The sequence below is a fragment of the Salminus brasiliensis genome, chromosome 25 (assembly GCF_030463535.1).
Source record: "Salminus brasiliensis chromosome 25, fSalBra1.hap2, whole genome shotgun sequence".
Taxonomy (NCBI): domain Eukaryota; kingdom Metazoa; phylum Chordata; class Actinopteri; order Characiformes; family Bryconidae; genus Salminus; species Salminus brasiliensis.
In genome coordinates this window covers 497582-517025 of record NC_132902.1, presented here as the reverse complement: position 1 = coordinate 517025, position 19444 = coordinate 497582, and the positions used below count along the sequence as shown (strand labels likewise).

The 19444-nt window shown below is 47.7% G+C and overlaps 2 protein-coding genes across 2 annotated transcripts in view; one reads left to right on the top strand and one right to left on the bottom strand.

Moving 5' to 3' along the window:
• Window positions 1–3242, top strand: part of aox6 (aldehyde oxidase 6) — a 22601-nt gene extending 19359 nt beyond the window's left edge. Inside the window, 4 exon segments of the mRNA XM_072670863.1 lie at window positions 107–172; window positions 303–491; window positions 599–766; window positions 2119–3242. Coding sequence (XP_072526964.1) covers window positions 107–172; window positions 303–491; window positions 599–766; window positions 2119–2172 — 477 coding nt within the window. The 3' untranslated portion in view covers window positions 2173–3242.
• Window positions 3243–3321: 79 nt separating this feature from the next.
• On the bottom strand, window positions 3322–17949 carry aox5 (aldehyde oxidase 5). Its single transcript, XM_072670861.1, has 35 exons — window positions 17896–17949; window positions 16854–16911; window positions 16671–16767; window positions 16055–16163; window positions 15703–15829; window positions 15387–15448; window positions 15224–15304; window positions 14080–14160; window positions 13847–13991; window positions 13466–13558; window positions 13106–13257; window positions 12914–13007; window positions 12413–12522; window positions 11837–12021; window positions 11190–11352; window positions 11019–11108; window positions 10743–10912; window positions 9977–10103; window positions 9494–9616; window positions 9293–9389; window positions 8669–8793; window positions 8408–8541; window positions 8203–8290; window positions 8032–8118; window positions 7020–7211; window positions 6701–6931; window positions 6482–6577; window positions 6092–6220; window positions 5921–5995; window positions 5772–5824; window positions 5573–5687; window positions 4973–5038; window positions 4706–4894; window positions 3916–4083; window positions 3322–3809 (listed from the first exon to the last, which is right to left on the bottom strand). The coding sequence occupies exons 1-35, from the start codon at window positions 17947–17949 to the stop codon at window positions 3759–3761; spliced, it is 4017 nt and encodes a 1338-aa protein (XP_072526962.1). The 3' UTR covers window positions 3322–3758.
• Between the last annotated feature and the right edge of the window lie 1495 nt (window positions 17950–19444).

Sequence of the window (19444 nt, the reverse complement as noted above, 5' to 3'; positions counted from 1 at the left end):
TGCTTTCAGAGGCTTTGGAGACCCGAGCTCTCCTCTGATAATTGATCAGTGTCCTCCTGTCCTCCTGTCCTGCTGTCCTCCTGTCCTCCTGTCCTCCTGTGCTCAGACTATAAGAACCGACCTGGTTGCTGATATCGGCCGGAGCATCAACCCATCCATCGACATCGGACAGGTAGGGCAGTGACCTCATTCACCTGCGGACGTTTTTACACGTGTGCTTGTGTAAGCCGCGAGTGTGTGTGTGTGTGTGTGTGTGTGTGTGTGTGTGTGTGTGTGTGTGTGTGTGTGTGTGTGTGTTTCAGATCGAAGGTGCCTTCATGCAGGGTCTGGGGCTGTACACCATGGAGGAGCTCAGGTTTTCGCCCTCGGGCGTTCTGTACACCCGCGGCCCGGGGCAGTACAAGATTCCGGCGGTGTGTGACGTCCCCCTGCAGTTCAACGTTTACCTGCTGACCGGGTCCAACAACCCCCACGCCATCTACTCCTCTAAGGTACCACCACTGTTCACTGCCACGCTCTGTTATCAGGCAGCGAGTGAGCGGTCAGTTGATAATGGGTGCTGGTCAAACGCAGCTTGTCTGCTGCTTGCTGGTTTCAGGGTATTGGCGAGCCCACTCTGTTCCTGGGCAGCTCCGTGTTCTTCGCGCTGAAGGAGGCCGTGGCGGCGGCCCGGAGTGACGGCGGCCTGAGCGGACCGTTCCCCCTACACAGCCCGGCCACACCGGAGCGGGCCTGCGGCGCATGCAGCACACACTTCTCACAGATGGTAGACAGACCTCTGCTGCTGGACTGTTTCTGCCTCATGATCAATAAATAACCGCAGAATTAATCAGTTTAATTAGACTGACCGTTATAGAGGTCTCATAGCTGACCTTCAGATGACCTTCAGATGAATATCTATTAAATATAACTGAACTCTAGACTAAACTAAATGAATCAGACTTAAGGTTTAGATTAAGGTTAGTGTGAGGGTTAGGGTTTAGGGTTGACTCAAGGGTAAGCTTGGGTTAGGTCTAAGGTTAGGGTTAGGTTCAGGTTTCAGGTCAGGATTAGGTGCAGGGTTAAGGTTGAGATCAGGATTAGGGTTAGGTGTAGGGTTAAGGGTTAGGTTCAGGGTTAAGGTTGAGATTAGGGTTAGGTTCAGGGTTAAGGTTGAGATCAGGATTAGGGTTAGGTGTAGGGTTAAGGGTTAGGTTCAGGGTTAAGGTTGAGATCAGGATTAGGGTTAGGTGTAGGGTTAAGGGTTAGGTTCAGGGTTAAGGTTGAGATTAGGGTTAGGTTCAGGGTTAAGGTTGAGATCAGGATTAGGGTTAGGTGTATGGTTAAGGGTTAGGTTCAGGGTTAAGGTTGAGATCAGGATTAGGGTTAGGTGTAGGGTTAAGGGTTAGGTTCAGGGTTAAGGTTGAGATCAGGATTAGGGTTAGGTGTAGGGTTAAGGGTTAGGTTCAGGGTTAAGGTTGAGATCAGGATTAGGGTTAGGTGTAGGGTTAAGGGTTAGGTTCAGGGTTAAGGTCAGGGTTAAGGTTGAGATCAGGGTTAGGGTTAAAGTTAGGATTAGGTGCTGGGTTAGTGTTAGGTGTAGGATTAGGGTTAAGGTTAGGTTTGGGTTTTAGGGTTGATTCAAGGTTAAGGTTAGGTGCAGGGTGAGTATTAAGTGTAGGGTTAAGGGTTATGGTTGGATTAAGGTTAGGGTTAGGTTCAGGGTTAAGGTCAGGATTAGGTGTAGGAGTAGGGTTAGGGTGTAGGGTTAGGTTCAGGGTTAAGGTTGAGATCAGGATTAGGTGTTAGGTGTAGGGTTAAGGGTTAGGTATTAGGTCAGGATTAGGGTTAGGATAGTACAGATTCAGAGCGTCTGTGAGGCCTCTATAATGACCCGTAAAGTTAATTAGTGTAATTAATGACTAATGTTCTGAACTGATGCTTTGAGTTTCCCACTTTTGAGCTTTTGTTCAGAATTTGATCCACAAAAGTGGCAAAATAGACTTTTTTCCTTCTGCTAAACAAAAAAACGCTGTTAGATAATAATGACGTTCCACCTTTCAGATCAGAACAGAGGATCTGCTGGATCTGCTGGGACTTTGATTCTGCTTCATTTTGTTCGTTTGTGTCTTTCTTCAGATTCCAGAGGCAGAAGCGGGAAGCGTCCGGCCGTGGGCTCTGGAGCTGCCGTGAACTTCCGCCGTAATGACGTCCGCACAAAGTGATGTTTAATCAGATTAAGATCAGGATTTATTTCTCTTATCAACACAAAGCCTTCCAACATACAGCCCACAGTCATGTGCAAAAGTTTAGGCACCCCTCTAATGTATCTACAGGAAACTCTAACTAAACCTTTAATGTGACATTTTTCTGTTTTTAGTTTAATAAGAATAAAAAGTTTTATATAAAATACAATATAAAATATTTCATAACTTTGAATTACTTAAAAAAACATAAAAACAAACAAATTTGTGTACACAACTATTATTAAAATATTAAATTGTAATATTTATATAAAATATACATTTTTAAAATATAAAAAAACATTATACAAAAATTCATACAATAAAATATTTCAATAAAAATATTTGAGAAACTGAAACTTCAATGTGACATTTTTCTGTTTTTACTCTATAAATATTATAATTGATATAAGAAAATGTGCCATAATAAATACATTCTAAAATTATAAAAGTAATAAACAGTAAACAAATAAAAAAGAATGCTTAAAAAATAAAATATAAAATGTACATAAAAGTAAAAATGTGAAGCTTTTTTCAATATAGCGTTAAAACGTAATATAAAAAATATAATTAAATATATATATTTTTTAAAACTGTAACTAAAACTTAATACATAGTTTTCGTGTTTTGCTGTTTTCAGACCCAGAAAATAATGATATTTTATATAAAATTAAACATGCCATAATTTTGAATCAATCATTTCAATTCAATTCCATAAACAGTAATTATGCTTTGAAATGTGCCATATTTACGTTTACACTTACCAACTATAAAAAGCAGCTACACATGGAGTTTGGCCGGGGTGCCAAAACTTTTGCACAAGACCTAAGTACCTGTTGGAGTAGTTGGGGGCAAGTTGGGGGTTAAATGACAGTTAATCGGACTTGGATATTAACTACAGTAGCTGATAATGAAGTTGATGATATTGTTGATATTGATCTGTAATATCGGTGATATCTCAGATTGTCTGAATCTAATCAAACCAATCAAATCAAGTTCCACAATAAAAACACTCTGCCAGAGCTTCAGTCGGGTGTATGAGCTTTATTAGGTGGCCCGTAATCAGGGGAGCATCTGCTGCAAGGCCATAATCTCTCACATGTTGAACACAATTAAACATTATTAATATTATTAATATTATTATTATGATTATTAATATCTCAGGTTAGTAAAGCAGGCTGGGCTCATTCTTCACTCACTCAGGTTAATAACTAGCTCTAATCTCGGCTGCCGGACCAGAGCAAAGTCCTGCTGGCCTCAGAACCTGCTGGCTCTCCGTCCGGCTTCCTGAGGATCAAGGCTAGGTCAGCGTCCAGCAGTGAAGGAAAACAAAAGGTTTAGGCTTAAAGGAGAAGTTCAGAGTGAAATCAGATGACCGTGATTGATCTCTGACCCCAGGTTCAGCCGATCAGCCGAGTCGCGTCCGGTTTCTGACGAGAGCTTCTGTGGTCTACAGCAGGAGATGCTAGGCTAACGCTGCTAATAAACACTGCACTCGGACTGTCACCGATTCTGAGGGGTCAGGGTGCATTCGCCTCAGACGTTGATGTTCCAGGGTCTGCAGGGTTCAGGCTTCAAGGAGGAGGCCTGCAGAGAGAGAGAGTGGGGTGAGAGAGAATCCTCGATGAATTCTGGGATATGGACAGGTGAGCGTGAGCACAGGTGAGCGTGAGGACAGGTGAACGCTCCTCACCGCGGCCGTGCAGGCGTCCTCGCAGGCCAGTCGGATCTTCTCGGCCGTGGCTGGAGAGGAGAGGCTGAAGCTCTCGCTGAGTCCTCTCTCTCTCCGAGCCGCTGCAATTGCGTCTTTAATAGCGAAGAAGACGGTGCAGCCGAAGAACACGGGGGGCTCACCGATACCCTGCAGTACACACACACACACACACACACACACACACACACACACACACACACACAGCAGTGACATTTCACAGCTTTGTCTGTGGTCAGTGCAGGTAAAGCTCCTCATGTTCACAATTTTGAATAGTTAATAATTAATAAATATAAATAAATAGTTAATACATATTTCAATCCATACAGTATTATTTCCTTATATTAAATTTTTTTTATAATATAATAATATTGAATACACTTTTTATGATTAAATACATATATTTTTAATTATTTTATTTATAATATATAATTATTTAATTTTATATTATAACATAAAAACACAAATAAATAAAACTCAGTATTAAGAGACAAAAATAAAATAAAATTGGAAAAAAAATTGGAATTACATTTCTGAACACAATCAAAAATATAAAGAAAAAAATATATACAGTAGAATTCAAAATAAATAACTAATTAAATATAATTAAAAATTTATTTGAATCAATTTAAACATATGAAAAAAGTATACTAGTATAAAATAGATTAATAGATAAATGAATGTATATATGTAAATATTAATACAAAAATGAATAAATAAAAATGAAAAAAATAATTTCTATATAAGAATGTGTGTGTGTGTGTGTGTTTACCTTGGAGGAGTAGATGGCATGGGGGTTGTGTGCGTTGGCCAGCAGGTGTGTGTTGAGTGAGCGTGGGATGTCGACGAGGGCGGGGATCTTGTAGTCTGAAGGCCCTCTGGTCCTCAGAGCTCCATCAGGCGCAAAGTGCAGCTCCTCTATAGTGTAGAGTCCCAAACCCTGGACGAACCCGCCTTCCACCTGCACACACACACACACACACACTCAGTTACACACTCCGTTTTGTGTATGTATGACAATGGGGTTATGATGTGGTACCTGTCCGATGTCCAGGGCAGGGTTCAGACTTCTACCAACGTCCATCACGATGTCGGTCCTGATGGTCTGAAAGCAGATGACCGACGGTCAGTAATCAGAGCTGGGAAACTGTGGCGGCCGTCAGCAGAGGCCCTCTGTAGCTCCCCCTCCTGGTGTTCTACAGTGTTGCCAGGAGATTGCAATGTGTGTTACCATTGCTAAACGGTTGCGTGAGATGTGCTGTGGTATTCCGGATGGTTGCTATGTTGTCTCAGGTGGTTGCCGTGGTACCTCATGTGATGGGTTGGGTGATTTTGATGTATTTGCAGTATCGTAACATGAGAAAGGTGTTAAAGCGTTTGCACCCTATTCATTCCTACAGGACAAAATTGCTGCATGGTTGCTATGGTATCCCGGATGGTTGCTATGTTGTCTCAGGTGGTTGATGTGGTACCACATGTGATGGGTTGGGTGTTTCTAGTGTATTTGCATTATCGTGACATGAGAAAGGTGCCAACTCCTTGCAGCAAAAATATGTTGCTGCATGGTTGCTATGGTATCCTTGCTGTTTTCTATGATGTTGCTAAGTGCTTGGCGAGTGGACGGTGATTGATACAGTACTCTGTGATCTCCGGTCAGACAGTCGACCTCCACCTCGGAGCAGCACGCCCCGAACGTGAAGTAATAATAGGCCGTTCCCTCACTCCTCTCCCAGTCCACGCCGGTGTGGGGCCCCCTGGTGGAGGACCAGAGGAACACAGTCATCCTCTAAAGCAACTTCAGCTGAGATTATTTGGGATTTATGATGTGGGTGACCTACATGAAGAAGCCCGTGGCTGATAGGCTGACCTTCTGGCAGTAGGCCTCCACCACCTGATACAGCAAAGGAAAACTGGCTTCTACACACTACATGGACAAAAGTATTGGGACACCTCCAAAAGAGCTGTGCGCATCAAGAACCATGCTTACCAGCTGTTGCCAGGTGCGTCCAGGGTTTTTCTTTCTGACTGGCTCCAACCGACCCATCAGCTTCTCGCAGGCGTTCTGCAGGAACCATTCAAATTATCATTCAGGACATCAGTAAAAACGAGCTCATCGTCAAAGCACTGGGGTGTGATCGGTCAAGACGCGACGGGTTACCTTGACGGCCATCCCCACGGCGTCCGTGCCGAAGGAGGCGGCAGACGGAGCTGCGTTAGGAACGTTTCCGGTGCAGGTTTCCTTCACGTGGATGGAGGACATGGGGACCTTCAGGATGCGGCTGGCGATCTAGAACACACAAGAACATACAGTACGTGTCCAAATGTTTGTGGACACCCCTTCTTACGAATGCATTCGGCTACTTTGCTGTGAACACTACTGCGTTCTCTCTGACGATGGATGGTACTTTTGGATGGGATGGGTTGGGGGAGCCAGGTGTCCCAATACTTTTGTCCATTAACTCTAGGCTAATCTAGAGCAGGTCCAGGGTTATTCCGCTCCGAAATAAGGTGGCATGTCTGAATATGGGCCGAGTGATACGGTGCTGACCTGCATGGCTTTGGTGTTGATGCCCTGACCCATCTCCGTCCCCCCGTGAGAAACCAGCACTGAGCCGTCCTTGTAGATGTTCACCAATGCTGCACCCTGAGAGAGCGACAGAGAGAGAGAGCGACAGAGAGAGAGAGAGAGAGAGAGAGAGAGAGAGCAGTGGGGTCTCAGCCCAATTTCAACCAATCAGAAGACCGACCATGGCACTGAGAAGCCCACCTGGTTGTAAAAGCCCTTGGAGAAGCCGATCCCGAACTTGAGTGGGACGATGGACGTCCCCCTCTTCCTCCAGCGGTTGGAGGAGTTGAACTGCCGGACAGCCAGGAGGCGCCGCTCGTAGTCGGATTTCTCCAGGCACTCGCTCCAGCAGCGCAGCATGTCTCTGGGGCTGAAGAGCTGCTGGTGGTGGGTGTAGCTGTCCTCGCTCGGGTACATGTTCACCTCCCTCACCTGCACAGAGGGGAGAAGACATGGGTTTGGGTTTGAGACCCCTGCCAGAGGACTGAGGCCGTCTCCTCTGGTTTTCGGAGGGGTTCACCTGGTGCGCAGGTAGGCCGCATTTAGCCGCCACCTCGTGGAGAACGCTCTCGATGATGGTGAGCCCCTGAGGGCCGCCGAAGCCTCTGAAGGCCGTGTAGGAGGGCAGGAATGTCCGGCACACGAAACCACGCCCGCGCAGGTGAGGGATCTTGTAGCCGTTGTCCATGTGGAGAAGAGCTTTCTCCATGATCTGAGCTCACAGTGGAGAGAGGGAACACAGAGCAGAGGGATATATGGGTTTTCCAGATGGTTGCCTTGCTATGGTATCTCTGGTGGTTGCTATGGATGCACTACGTGGTTGTTAGGCTGTTAAGAAATTGTCACTTCGGTGCTGCTAAGAGGTTGCTATGATATTCCAAATGGCTGCTGTGGTATCTGTAGTAGCTACAACCTACAAGGCCAGGTTCTTCCAAAAAGGTTGCTATGGTCATCCAAGTGATTGCTTGCTTTGGTGTTGCTAAGTGGTTGCTATGGTATTCCAATTCGTTGGTAAGGGTTTGCTATGTGGGTGCTATGGTATTCCAATTGGTTGGTAAGGGTTTGCTATGTGGTTGTTAGGCTGTTCCTATGGTCATCTAAGTGGTTGCTATGGGCATCCAAGTGATTGCTATCGGTTTGCAAAGGGGTTGCTAGACTGTTATCAAGAGCATGCTGTAAAGTGGTTGCTTTAGTGTTGCTAAGTGGTTGCTATGGTCATCAAAATGTTTGTTATTAGTTTGATCAGTGGTTGCTATGGGCTTGCCTAGTGGTTGCTAGGCTCTTCTAAATTGGTTGCTTTGATGTTGCTAAGCGGTTGCTATGGTCATCCAAGTGCTTGACTGTTACCAAGTGCTTGCCTTGGTGTTGCTAAGTGGTTGCTATGGTATTCCAATGGGTTGGTAAGGGTTTGCTGTGTGGTTGTTAGGCTGTTCCAATGGTCATCTAAGTGGTTGTTATGAGTTTGATCGGTGGTTGCTATGGGCTTGCAATGCGGTTGCTAGGCAACGGGGTCGCCTTGGTGTAAAACTCACAAATGAGGACTCGTCCAGTGTGCACCCCCCATTGCTGTAGTAGGTGATATCCGCGGCCAGGATGGTGCCATCCTCCATATACCCCACCTGGGGAAGCACACACCTCGGTGTTACAGCCGCTATCAGGAGGCGGGGCTAATGGTCAGATAATGGTCAAGGGGTCCACAGTACCTTATATTTCCCCAGGAAGGGATGCCTGCCACTGGTGATTAGCATATCGTCCCCGCGGTCCAAAACGCACCGTACGGCACGGCCGGTTCTGTCGGGTGGCCAGTTCATTTACACATATATACTTATTCATATATACACACTTGCTTATATGTGTGTGTGTGTGTGTGTGTGTGTGAGAGAGAGAGAGAGAAGCAGTCAGCCGTGCCTGTAAGCAGCAGTCGCAGTAATAGCAGACAGCGAGGCGATCTTCATCACTTTCCCTCCGAATCCTCCGCCCAGTCTCTTCACATGGCAGGTGATCTTATTGGCGTCCACCCCCAGAGTCAGCCCCACCACCTCCTAGTGGACAAACAACAAACAACACAACACTGGCCACTTTATCAGAAACGGGTGTACAGTTACAGACTGTCGCTGCGCAGTTCATCGATCGGCCACAACCCTACGACCACCTGCATCAGCGTCTGACCTGGGTGTAGGCTGCATGCTGGGTGGCTACATAGAGCTCCATCTCCTCAGCTTCTCCTCCTGGCACTGCGATCAGTCCCTGAGTCTCCATGTAGAAATGCTCCTGACCCCCCATGTACAGCTCGCCTGGAACAGAGGGTGTAGAGTAAAGGCGAGGCATTCAGCTGTTAAGCATGGTGGTGGTAGTGCCCAAGACTAGATGTGCCTAAAAGCAGTCTCCATGCTCGTCCAGAGAACCAGTAACGGTGCTGAACCCATACGTTCCTCCTCAAGCTCTTTCAAAGCCTTTCCAGTCTCCATCACGGCCACTCCTTATGGTGCTGCACCCACCTTTCTGGACAGGAGCGGTCAGTGTTCCAACAACTGCCTACAATGCGCCATTATCACCAGGCAACTGACCAACACACCTGGAGGGAAGCGCCGTATACCCGGCTCTGATGCAGCGGCTAGCAGACGCCGTGATGTGGGGGGTAGCGCCATCTACCCACCCTAGAGAGAGCAAGGCCAATTGCGCTCCCTCTCTGGGGCCCCCTGGCTGCCGATGGCTAGCAGCGTGATCGGGATTCGAACCCGCAATACCCATAGTAACAATCCGCTCCTCCACCTCCGTCCGAATAGGGCTTACCCTCCAGAATGTGGTCTGATTTCCCAAAACCTTCCTCCACGTTCCCCCTCTCCAGCTTCCTCTTCGGCTCGAAGAACGACTGGTGCTCTATGGCCTCCTGAAAAAAACAACAAGAACGATGCTGATGGGACCAATCTGACCAGTCCAGTGTGTCCACATGCCTGAAATATCGTCAACATACCGAACATTAAATATTAACACCTCTATAGTGAAGAAGACAGGCAGGACGTCCTCGTACGTGATGGTGACCAGGCGTGAAGCTCTCTTCGCGAGTTCTCGGTTTTCAGCCACGATGGCTCCAATAATCTGACCCACACAGATCACCTAGAGGAGACCTTTTATTAAAAATTACACATAATAAAAAAAGACCCGGTTCCGCTGGCAGAACTACCGCCGCCAGGTTTGATAGACAAGGTGTAATGATGGTGTTTAGATCATGACCCAGGGAACATGGGTTCCAGGGTTCCAAGGTGGCCTCACGCAGGAACGAATGACCCACCAGGGTCAGTGTTGAAAGAGGGGTGGGGTTAAGGTGGGCTGTAAAGATCGATAAGCCCGACTGGGTCCCAGCAAAAACGTATGTAGACCCAGACCTAGAGCCCATGCCCACCTGGAACCCACATGAAACCTGTCCAAAGGATCGTCCTTCAGAACAGTGGTAGATATACAATATAACGACGGTACCTCCTCCTCAGCAAACAGCTCCTCTACGTTGCCAAACCAAAGTCTTCGGTTCTGTCCGGGAACGTGCTCAGCGGTGATGAACGTGACCACTCCAGGCATGGCGAGGGCTGCTGATGCATCTATAGACCTAAAGACCAGAAATCAGGGAAGATTTCTGAGGAACGCTCAAGCCTCATCGTTCCCTTCATTAGTGAAGATTAGCCAAACAAACACTAACGGTATCACTGTGATTAGACTGAAAGAGGGAATGACCGAATGACCGAATGACCATCAACCAATGGTGCACCAGGGCATCATCAGACTACACATAGAGGGGCGTAAAGAGACACAATGAAATAGGGCCTAAAATAGAACCTTGAGGAACTCCCTATCTCAAAACCCTGAGATCTGAGATCATCCTCCCTTTAGTTCCACATATTAGACAGTGGACAGAGCCATGGACAGGACCCCACTCCATGGCAACCACTTAGCAACACCATGGCCGCCACCTAACTACACCATAGTGACCCTACAGATACAACAGCAACGACCTAGCAACACTCCATCAACCACTTTGCAGCTCCACAGCAACCTCCCATAATCTCCCATCCAGCAACTACCTGGCAAGCACATGGTCACTGCCCAGCAACAGCATAGCAACTACCTAGCAACCCTAATCAACAACTCGGTATACCACAGAAGCCACCAAGCCAAAACAGTTTCCCTCTAGCGGCCACGTAGCGTTAGCCTAGCATTAGGCTAGTTATTACATGCTTTGTTAGCTTACGTGATTTTGGCGTGAGCTCTGGTGCTCGTCACCATGGACACAAAGAGCTCCCCTTTCAACGCAGGGATGTCGTCGTAGTACTGGGCTTCCCCTGTGGCCTGCTGGAACGCCGCTTGGTGCATTCTGGGACGTCCTACCGGGTCTGTGGAGGACTGATCGTCTGACACCATCTGCATGCAACCAGTGAGAATTAAATTAGATTAAATTAGATTTATTAAATATGAATTTCTGAGTGATCTGAGAGCGACTGCCCCGACCGCTTGCAGGTGTGCTCACCTGGAAGGTGTGGTGCGCCTGTGGCAGCTCACTCCTGTATTGCATCAAGGCGCTCAGGTTCTCTGGAGGAACAGCGCTGACCGCTACTCCCTGAAGAAATATATATATCATTAATATGATATTATAAATGATGTGGAATACATGAGAGTAGAGGAAATCGGACGAACGCACCTTCTGTCTAAGCTCCAGCAGAACCTGCATGTAGAACTTGAAGAAAAAACTGAGGACCAGAGTCTTGCGATACTCCACCCTGCCACCGGGGGCAGCGGGGGACAGAGAGATCTCCTCTTTCAGGAGTCGAGTTCCCTCCGCCAAGAGCTTCTCGTCCCAGAGTCTAGTGGAGAGAGGGAGCACCATTCAGCCTACAGCAGTTTAGCTCCACCCATCAAGCCTACAGCAGTTTAGCCCCACCTATTCAACCTACAGCAGTTTAGCCCCATCCATTCAGCCTACAGCAGTTTAGCTCCACCCATCAAGCCTACAGCAGTTTAGCCCCATCCATTCAGCCTACAGCAGTTTAGCTCCACCCATCAAGCCTACAGCAGTTTAGCCCCATCCATTCAGCCTACAGCAGCTTAGCTCCACCCATCAAGCCTACAGCAGTTTAGCTCCACCCATCAAGCCTACAGCAGCTTAGCCTCACCCATTCAGCCTAGAGCAGTTTAGCCCCATCCATTCAGCCTACAGCAGTTTAGCCCCACCCATTTTCACCCAACAGCAGTTTAGCCCCACCCATTTTCACCCAACAGCAGTTTAGCCCCACCCATTTTCACCCAACAGCAGTTTACAGGAACTACACTAGAGAAGGGAAGCCTGACCTTCCTGTCAGCTCCTTGCAGGTGGTCCTGGCTTTGACCAGCGAGGGCCCGACTCCTCCGTAATACAAGTCCAGAGACTCCACCACTGCAGACCCGTCTCTGAATAGCACCCTCATGCCGGCGTTCACTATGGAGAAGGCGAACTCCCTCCGCTGGGCCTGCCGAAACGCTGAGACGAACTCCCACTGCAGCCAGAGATCAGACATTAGCATAGCATAGCCACTGGGGTCGTCGTGGGGCTGGAGAAGTCAAAGCTTCTGACCCATCGGCCGGGTTGTTGCCATGCCCGATTCAGTAGCCGGGCTCGGGTGTTTCGGGTGATGGGCAGTGTGGCTACTTTAGAGCACCGCAGCATTATGGGCCTCATTAGCATCTGCAGCTAGCGCTGGAAACAGCGTAGCAACTTTTCTAGACATAAATGCAGTACCATGAGGAAAGTCCACACATGCCCGGACTTCCTTCACAGTGGAGCACTCAGCATTTCTGGCTCCAAGTTCAAAGCGCTGAACAGATAAAAGCCCCCAAGCATGATTAGCATTAGCCACAGGCTACGTCTGCGCTTTTCAGCTGACTCACGGGTTTGGAGTGCGGAATGTCTATAGCCAGCAGAATCTCGTCCGGCCGCAGAGCTGTTTCACCGAAGCCTGTGAAGAACCCCTCATTCAGACAGACCTCCCGACCTCCGGCTGAAAGGAGAGCACAGACTGTGAGCAGGCGGCTCACCGCGCCGATTTCTGGACACTGTGTCCAAATATTTGTGGACACCCCTTTTAATGAGTGCATTCAGCTACTTTAAGCTGAGACAGATGCACAAATGCACACACACAGCTTGTCTAGTCCCAGCACTGAGCTGGTGGTAGCGTGGGGATGAGGTGACCATGCAATCAAATTCTTACAGCAATGTTCATTCAGAATCTAGTAGAACGTCTCCAACAAAAGCAGGAGAGGAAGACAAGTCTTTTTAATAAACTTGATTTCAGGAAAAAAAATAACACAACGCATATAAACGAGCAGGCGTCCAAATACTTTTGTCCAAATAGTGTATGCAAGTGAATGACGAACTGTGAATAGACCAACCTGTGGAGATGGTGTGAAGTGTGCACTCTGCAGCAGCTAGGACGCCATACAGGTCATACTTAGGGTTTGCGCTCATGATGTTGCCTCCAATGGTCTGGGGATTTTACCACACACACACACTCTTGTAAGACTTACCACTTGTGGACAGTACCACATTCCGGAACCACATTTCCGAGTGTGATCTGAACTCACGGCTACGTTGCGGATCTGCTTGGCGGCAAGACACTGCAGGGTTTCCACGAGGGCCCGGTAGATGCGGCTCTTCTCCGGGTCCAGCTGCTCCGTCCCCCTCCGCAGGGCGTCCTTCAAGGCCGAGAGGCTGCATCCTGCGCCCACCCTGACCCCTAAACCACAGGCAGATCACACCGTCCCAACCTTCAAAGCTCGATTCTTACATCTCCCAGGGTTGGTGGTAGGACAAAAGCATGGCTTGAAGGTTCTAGCTTGAGACAGAACCTCCTAACCCCACGAACAAATAGCTAAACCCCACTGCCTCAGTAGAACCTCCAGAGAGGGCTACTGTGTGGTCACTTGACCTCACGTCTGACTCACCGTTGCTGCTCCAAGTGATGGACCTCAGTTCTGGAATTCTGCCGGCGTAGAGGAGGACGGGATACACAGCTCCGTCCAGGTTCATCTTTGGCCCTGAAACCAAAACCATGCTGACCACTCAAGACCTAGAGACCTAAGACCCCCCCGCCCCCCCGTCCTTAATCGCATGTGTTTCTAATAGAAGCCAATGGACAGGTCAATGGTTCACAGCAGGATTTCTAGTAATCTCTAGAAGTCTAGCTCAGTAAGGGTCTCCACCTTCCTCAGCTCCCCTGAAGAACCATCTAGTCTTAACCTCAGCTGCGTTCTACCATGATGATATTCTGGGACTGTTGGAGTTCTGCTCCTGGGCTGAACCTGCTCAGACGGTCTCAAGGTCACCTAGTGTTGTGTTTCCAACCAGCAGCGGGGCGTCGGGATACTGGGCTTTTAGCCGAATCAGGTCCTCCAGAAGATCCGGAGAGATCCACTTCACCCTCTCGCTCAGGAAACACAGCCGGCCGCCGCCGGGCCTCTTCGCCATCAGCTAAAGGGATGAACGGAGAAGACAGCACTGATGAGAGCCCACACCTCCACACTTTCATCCCTCCACCTGGTTGGTAGAGTGCACCTACCATCAGCTCCGGAGGGAAGATGAGGTCCTGGGTGGGGTCGAGAGGCCTGAAGTCCTCCGCTCTGAAGAGTTCTTCAGATATCTGCTCAGAACAACAGGGTTAGACGCCCACTATCAGCCCTGATCGATCGCAGAGCAGATCAATAACTGATCGACGAAAGAATAGTGGTTACGGGACGTAGCACTCACTCCCTGGCCACTTTATCAGAAACCCCTCCGTACAGTAAGAAACTGTAGCTCACCCACACCCTGCCAGAGTAGGTGTTTCCAATAAAGTGACCAGTGATCAAGTACAAGGTAGGTGTTTCTACTAAATAAAGTGGCCAGGGAGTGGACACACTAGGTAGGTGTTTCCAATAAAGTGGCCAGTGATGGAGCACAAGGTAGGTGTTTCTAATAAAATGGCCAGTGAGTGTAAGCACAAGGTAGGTGTTTCTAATAAAGTGGTCAGTGAGTGGACACACAAGGTAGGTGTTTCTAATAAAGTGTCCAATAATGAAGCTCTAGAGGTAGGGGTTTCCAATAAAGTGGCCAGTGAGTGTAAGCACAAGGTAGGTGTTTCTAATAAAGTGGCCAGGGAGTGGACACACAAGGTAGGTGTTTTTAATAAAGTGGCCAGTGAGTGTAAGTACAAGGTAGGTGTTTCTAATAAAGTGTCCAATAATGAAGCTCTAGAGTAGGGGTTTCCAATAAAGTGGCCAGTGATGAAGCACAAGTGGTAGGTGTTTCCAATAAAGTGGCCAGGGAGTGTAAGTACAAGGTAGGTGTTTCTAATAAAGTGTCCAATAATGAAGCTCTAGAGTAGGGGTTTCCAATAAAGTGGCCAGTGATGAAGCACAAGTGGTAGGTGTTTCCAATAAAGTGGCCAGGGAGTGGACACACAAGGTAGGTGTTTCTAATAAAGTGTCCAATAATGAAGCTCTAGAGTAGGGGATTTCCAATAAAGTGGCCACTGATGAAGCACAAGTGGTAGGTGTTTCCAATAAAGTGGCCAGTGATGAAGCACAAGTGGTAGGTGTTTCCAATAAAGTGGCCAGCGATGAAGCACAAGTGGTAGGTGTTTCCAATAAAGTGGCCAGTGATGAAGCACAAGAGTAGGTGTTTCTAATAAAGTGGCCGGTGATGAAGCACAAGGTCTGACTCACGTTCTCCTCCTGGTGGTGAACGTAGCCGTTCTCCATGCAGCAGCCTGCACCCCGCTCTCCGGTCTGGCAGCACCGCTGTTCCTGTACACAGGCGGGTCATCAGTCACAGCAGAGGCTCACAGGCCGCAGCTTCACGCTGATGCTAGCATGGGTTTCTACTCACCTCACAGAAGGTCTTAAAGGCATCGACGATGGGCCTGTAGCCCGTGCAGCGGCACAGGTTTCCTTAGGTGACAAGAAACACAGTGGGTCCAGTATCTGCTCCAGGGGGTCCTATTCTATTGGCAGTACTTCTCTACCGGGACTAGACAAGCTGTGTGTGTGTGTGTGTGTGTGTGTGTGTGTGTGCATTTGCCTAAAGCAGCTGAATGCATTCATTTGAAGGGGTGTCCACAAGTATTTGGACATGCAGTGAATTTAATATGCGTCTGTGTGATCCCACAGGTGTGTGTGTGAGTGTGTGCAGGTGTGTGTATTACCCCCCAGAGCCTCTCTGATGTCCTCCATGCTGGGTTTGGGCTTGTTCCTCAGCAGTGTGTACATGGACATCACCATCCCCGGAGTACAGAAACCACACTGAGAGCCATGGGCCTTCGCGATACGCTCCTGAGTACACACACACACACACACACACACACACACACACATTATTAGCATGTGGGTGGGATTGCTACATCCTTACTAGCATCTACTCACCCTACACCTAAAACTGGGGGACCTTTGAGAAAGGCAATGGTTCCACATAGAACCACCCTGACCTTTATAGGGTTCTTTACCTGGTTATACAGGGTGCTGTGAGCTCCCTACAATGAGCCGTGACCCAATACCCACCTGGACCGGGTGAAGCTTGGTCCTGGTGCTGCCGACGCCCTCCACCGTTATCACTGCAGCGCCGTGCAGAGAGCAGATGGGCTGCAGGCAGGCGGTCACTGCACAGTGGCTGAGAGGGGCGATAAGGACACACCCCTGCGTTTGCTCCGCCCTTCTTTAGTAGTACAGTAGATACATCTTCTAATAATTAATCATTAACCATCAATAATTGAATACTCTAAATACTAAGAGCCTGTGGCTAGCTGTTAGCCCACTACGCTAACGCTCGAGAAATGAAATGGCTACATTATCAAAGACTAGCGAACTGCATGCTAACGCTAGCTTGTTGGCTAATTCAATAGGCGGCTGGCGCTAGCTAATTAAATAATAACGTTAATATTCAAATACAGTCACCTCAGTCACCTTAACGAACTATACGAGATATGGACAAAAGTATTGGGACATCTGCTTGGGTATTAATCGGGTCAATCCTGCTTTTTTTTATTGGAGCATTGCTGTGAGGATTTGATTGCATTCAGCAATGAGAGCAGCCTCCCATCCAAATGTACTGGATGGAGCTCCTCCACCATCGTTCCAGAGAACACAGTGGAGTTCCTCATTGGCTGCTGAAGGATACTGGACGGACTCTTGGTCAGGATCATATCTGGACACCATGACAGTGCAGGCCCCGCAGCCCCCTCCGCCACAGCCGTACTTAGTGCCTGTTAGGCCCACTGCATGAACACACACACATGCAAGTCAACAGAATAGAGAACTTACATATCATTAGAACCCAATCTAGAACCCCTGTTACCTGTACCTTTCCGCCTCAGGTAGCCGAGAAGCATCTCCTCTGGATCTGCGTCCTTCTCCACCACCTGAAACACAAACCACTCACAGTTAATGAAGAGTGGAGCACGGAAGGGAACCCAGACTCAAGAGGAGAACCTGGGGACCTCCCAAAGAGCATGAGGAACCACTGAGAGTACACTGAGTCTCAAAGGAGAACTTCTTTAAGAACATGAGGTGGAACCAAGACTTAAAAGGAGAACATCCAGAAGAGCATGAGGAACCACTGAGAGTACACTGAGTCTCAAAGGAGAACTTCTTCAAGAACTTCAAGAACGTGTGTGTGTGTGTGTGTGTGTGTGTGTGTGTATGGGCAGAGTATGATGGAGTCACGTGTGGATGAGTGTGCCATTAAGCGTGACATTGACACACTGCTGAGCATCATGTGCTGGAGAACGTTTAGTCAGGGTTCCTCTCAGTCGCAGCTACGAGGCTAATGTAGCTAACAAGCAATGGAAGCCTATATCCCACCAATTAGCACTGGAGCTACGAGGCTAATGCAGCTAACTAGTCATGGAATCTTAGACCCCCCCTCCCCCCACCACACACACACACACACACACACTCTCTCCAATTAGCACCAGAGTTACATAGAACCCGTTTTGTATAGAACCATCTATAAAGGCTTTTCCGGGAACCCTTGAGGACCCTCCAAAAATAAATTGAGCACGTAACCCTGCACTCTTTGAAAAATGGGTTATTTGGTTCTCTAAAAGGCCATTAGAACCGGTTAAAGGGTTCTTCACATTTTCAGGGAGGGTTGTTTATAGAACATTTAAAAGAGGGTTCTACGCAACACCAACACCAGGGTTATAGTGCTGTTCAATAAGTCAAAGAACCCTTTTCCAGTACTATATAGAACCCTTCTTTTTGGCATGGACTGTATGTGGTTCTAGTACAGGTATCTAGTACTGTAACTGTATACACTGAATAATTAATGAGTTATTAATGAGTTATTAAGGGTTATTAAGGGTTATTAATGCTAGGAGAAGGAACACAGCGTGGCCTCCTACCTTCCTGCCGTTGACGTAGAAGATCAGCTCGCTGCTCTGGGATGGAGATGCCATGGTGAACCACCTCACAGACCTCAGTCTTCACTCTCTGAAGGGTTCTGCTGAAGTGCGATGGCAAGTGGAACAGCCAGTACAAACCCCCCCACCCACCTCCACCCACCCCCCGCACATCACATGCTGAGGGGTGAGGGTTTCACACTGGATTATACGGTTTAAAGCCCGAGAGGACACTTCTGAGAACGGTTCCTGCTTCAGAGGTTCATCCTGCTCAAAAATCTGAACTCGGCCTAAACCACAACATCAAACCACAAAAGCAGACGAGAGGCAAAATACATCACACGGTCCAAAAAATACAGGCGGAGGATCAAGGTCCAGTATCAATAACGCAATCAAACAATCTGTAAAGCGTAAGGCAAAAAAGCAAAGTCGTAAACAAGGCTGAAGGTCATGCACGGCAACATGGACATACAAGGAATGCTCAGCAGATCACCAGAAGGGATGCAATACCTCGCAGTTAGCCCGGACTAAAGCTTGGGCTTATGTACTATTCTAATAATGTCACAAGATCAAAGACATCATTAGAATTCTGAAGAAGAGAAATATAGTCATGTGACTTCCTAGACAGTTCTGGGAGTTTGAGTCCATTTGAGCTCCTGGAAAGGCTGAGTGGCGGTCATATGACCTATTCAGATGATTCCGGGAGATCGAGACTGAATCTCGGCGGATGTGTGACATATACCCCACCAATTAGCAATGGAGCCAAGAGGCTAAAGTTGCTAACTAGTAATGGAAGCATGTACTTCAAAAAATTAGCACTGGAGCTACAAGGCTAGTTGTGTTAATACAAATCTGTGATAAACACAACTTAATAATTAATGATGAATAAAAACGAATAATAAATAAAAAATATATAATAAACAATCTATCACATAAAATATAAATAAAATAAAAAAAGAATGAAATATGTATATGATCATAAATTATGCGAATAAATTACGTGAATAATAGGTCGAAGGAATTCTCTGAATTACAAGGTTCGTTAAGAGTCAATATTAAAAATTAATAATAACAATAAACGTATATGGACACGTATTGCGTTCTCTCTGGACGCAGACCGCTCCAGGCCTGGCCTCATCTGGGGCTCTCCGCACACTATTTTGCCGTACACCAAGGTTCCGGTACCAGGGTTCTGTGTGCCACATGTTCTGCTGGTCACCCCACCCACGGTTTTACATGCTTTTGCAGAACCAAACCTCGTAAGTGTGAACACACACCCCCTACCTACACCTTCACACCTCACACTGCACCAGCAGCTCATCCCGGACACCGTCTGGGTTTGGGTTCGAACAGGGACGTGTATTATAACGTGTATGTTATGTATTTATCTAGATTTTATTCAAAAGGACCGCCACACATAAAAAGGGCGAGGTATCTTAGATTAGGTTTAAACCCTTAAACTAAACCCCAGACCTTGGAAGCTGGGAGCACCAGGGCTGAGGCCTACTCTCCAAATCACAGCCTTGTGACAACGGCGTGGGCGCCTGGAGGG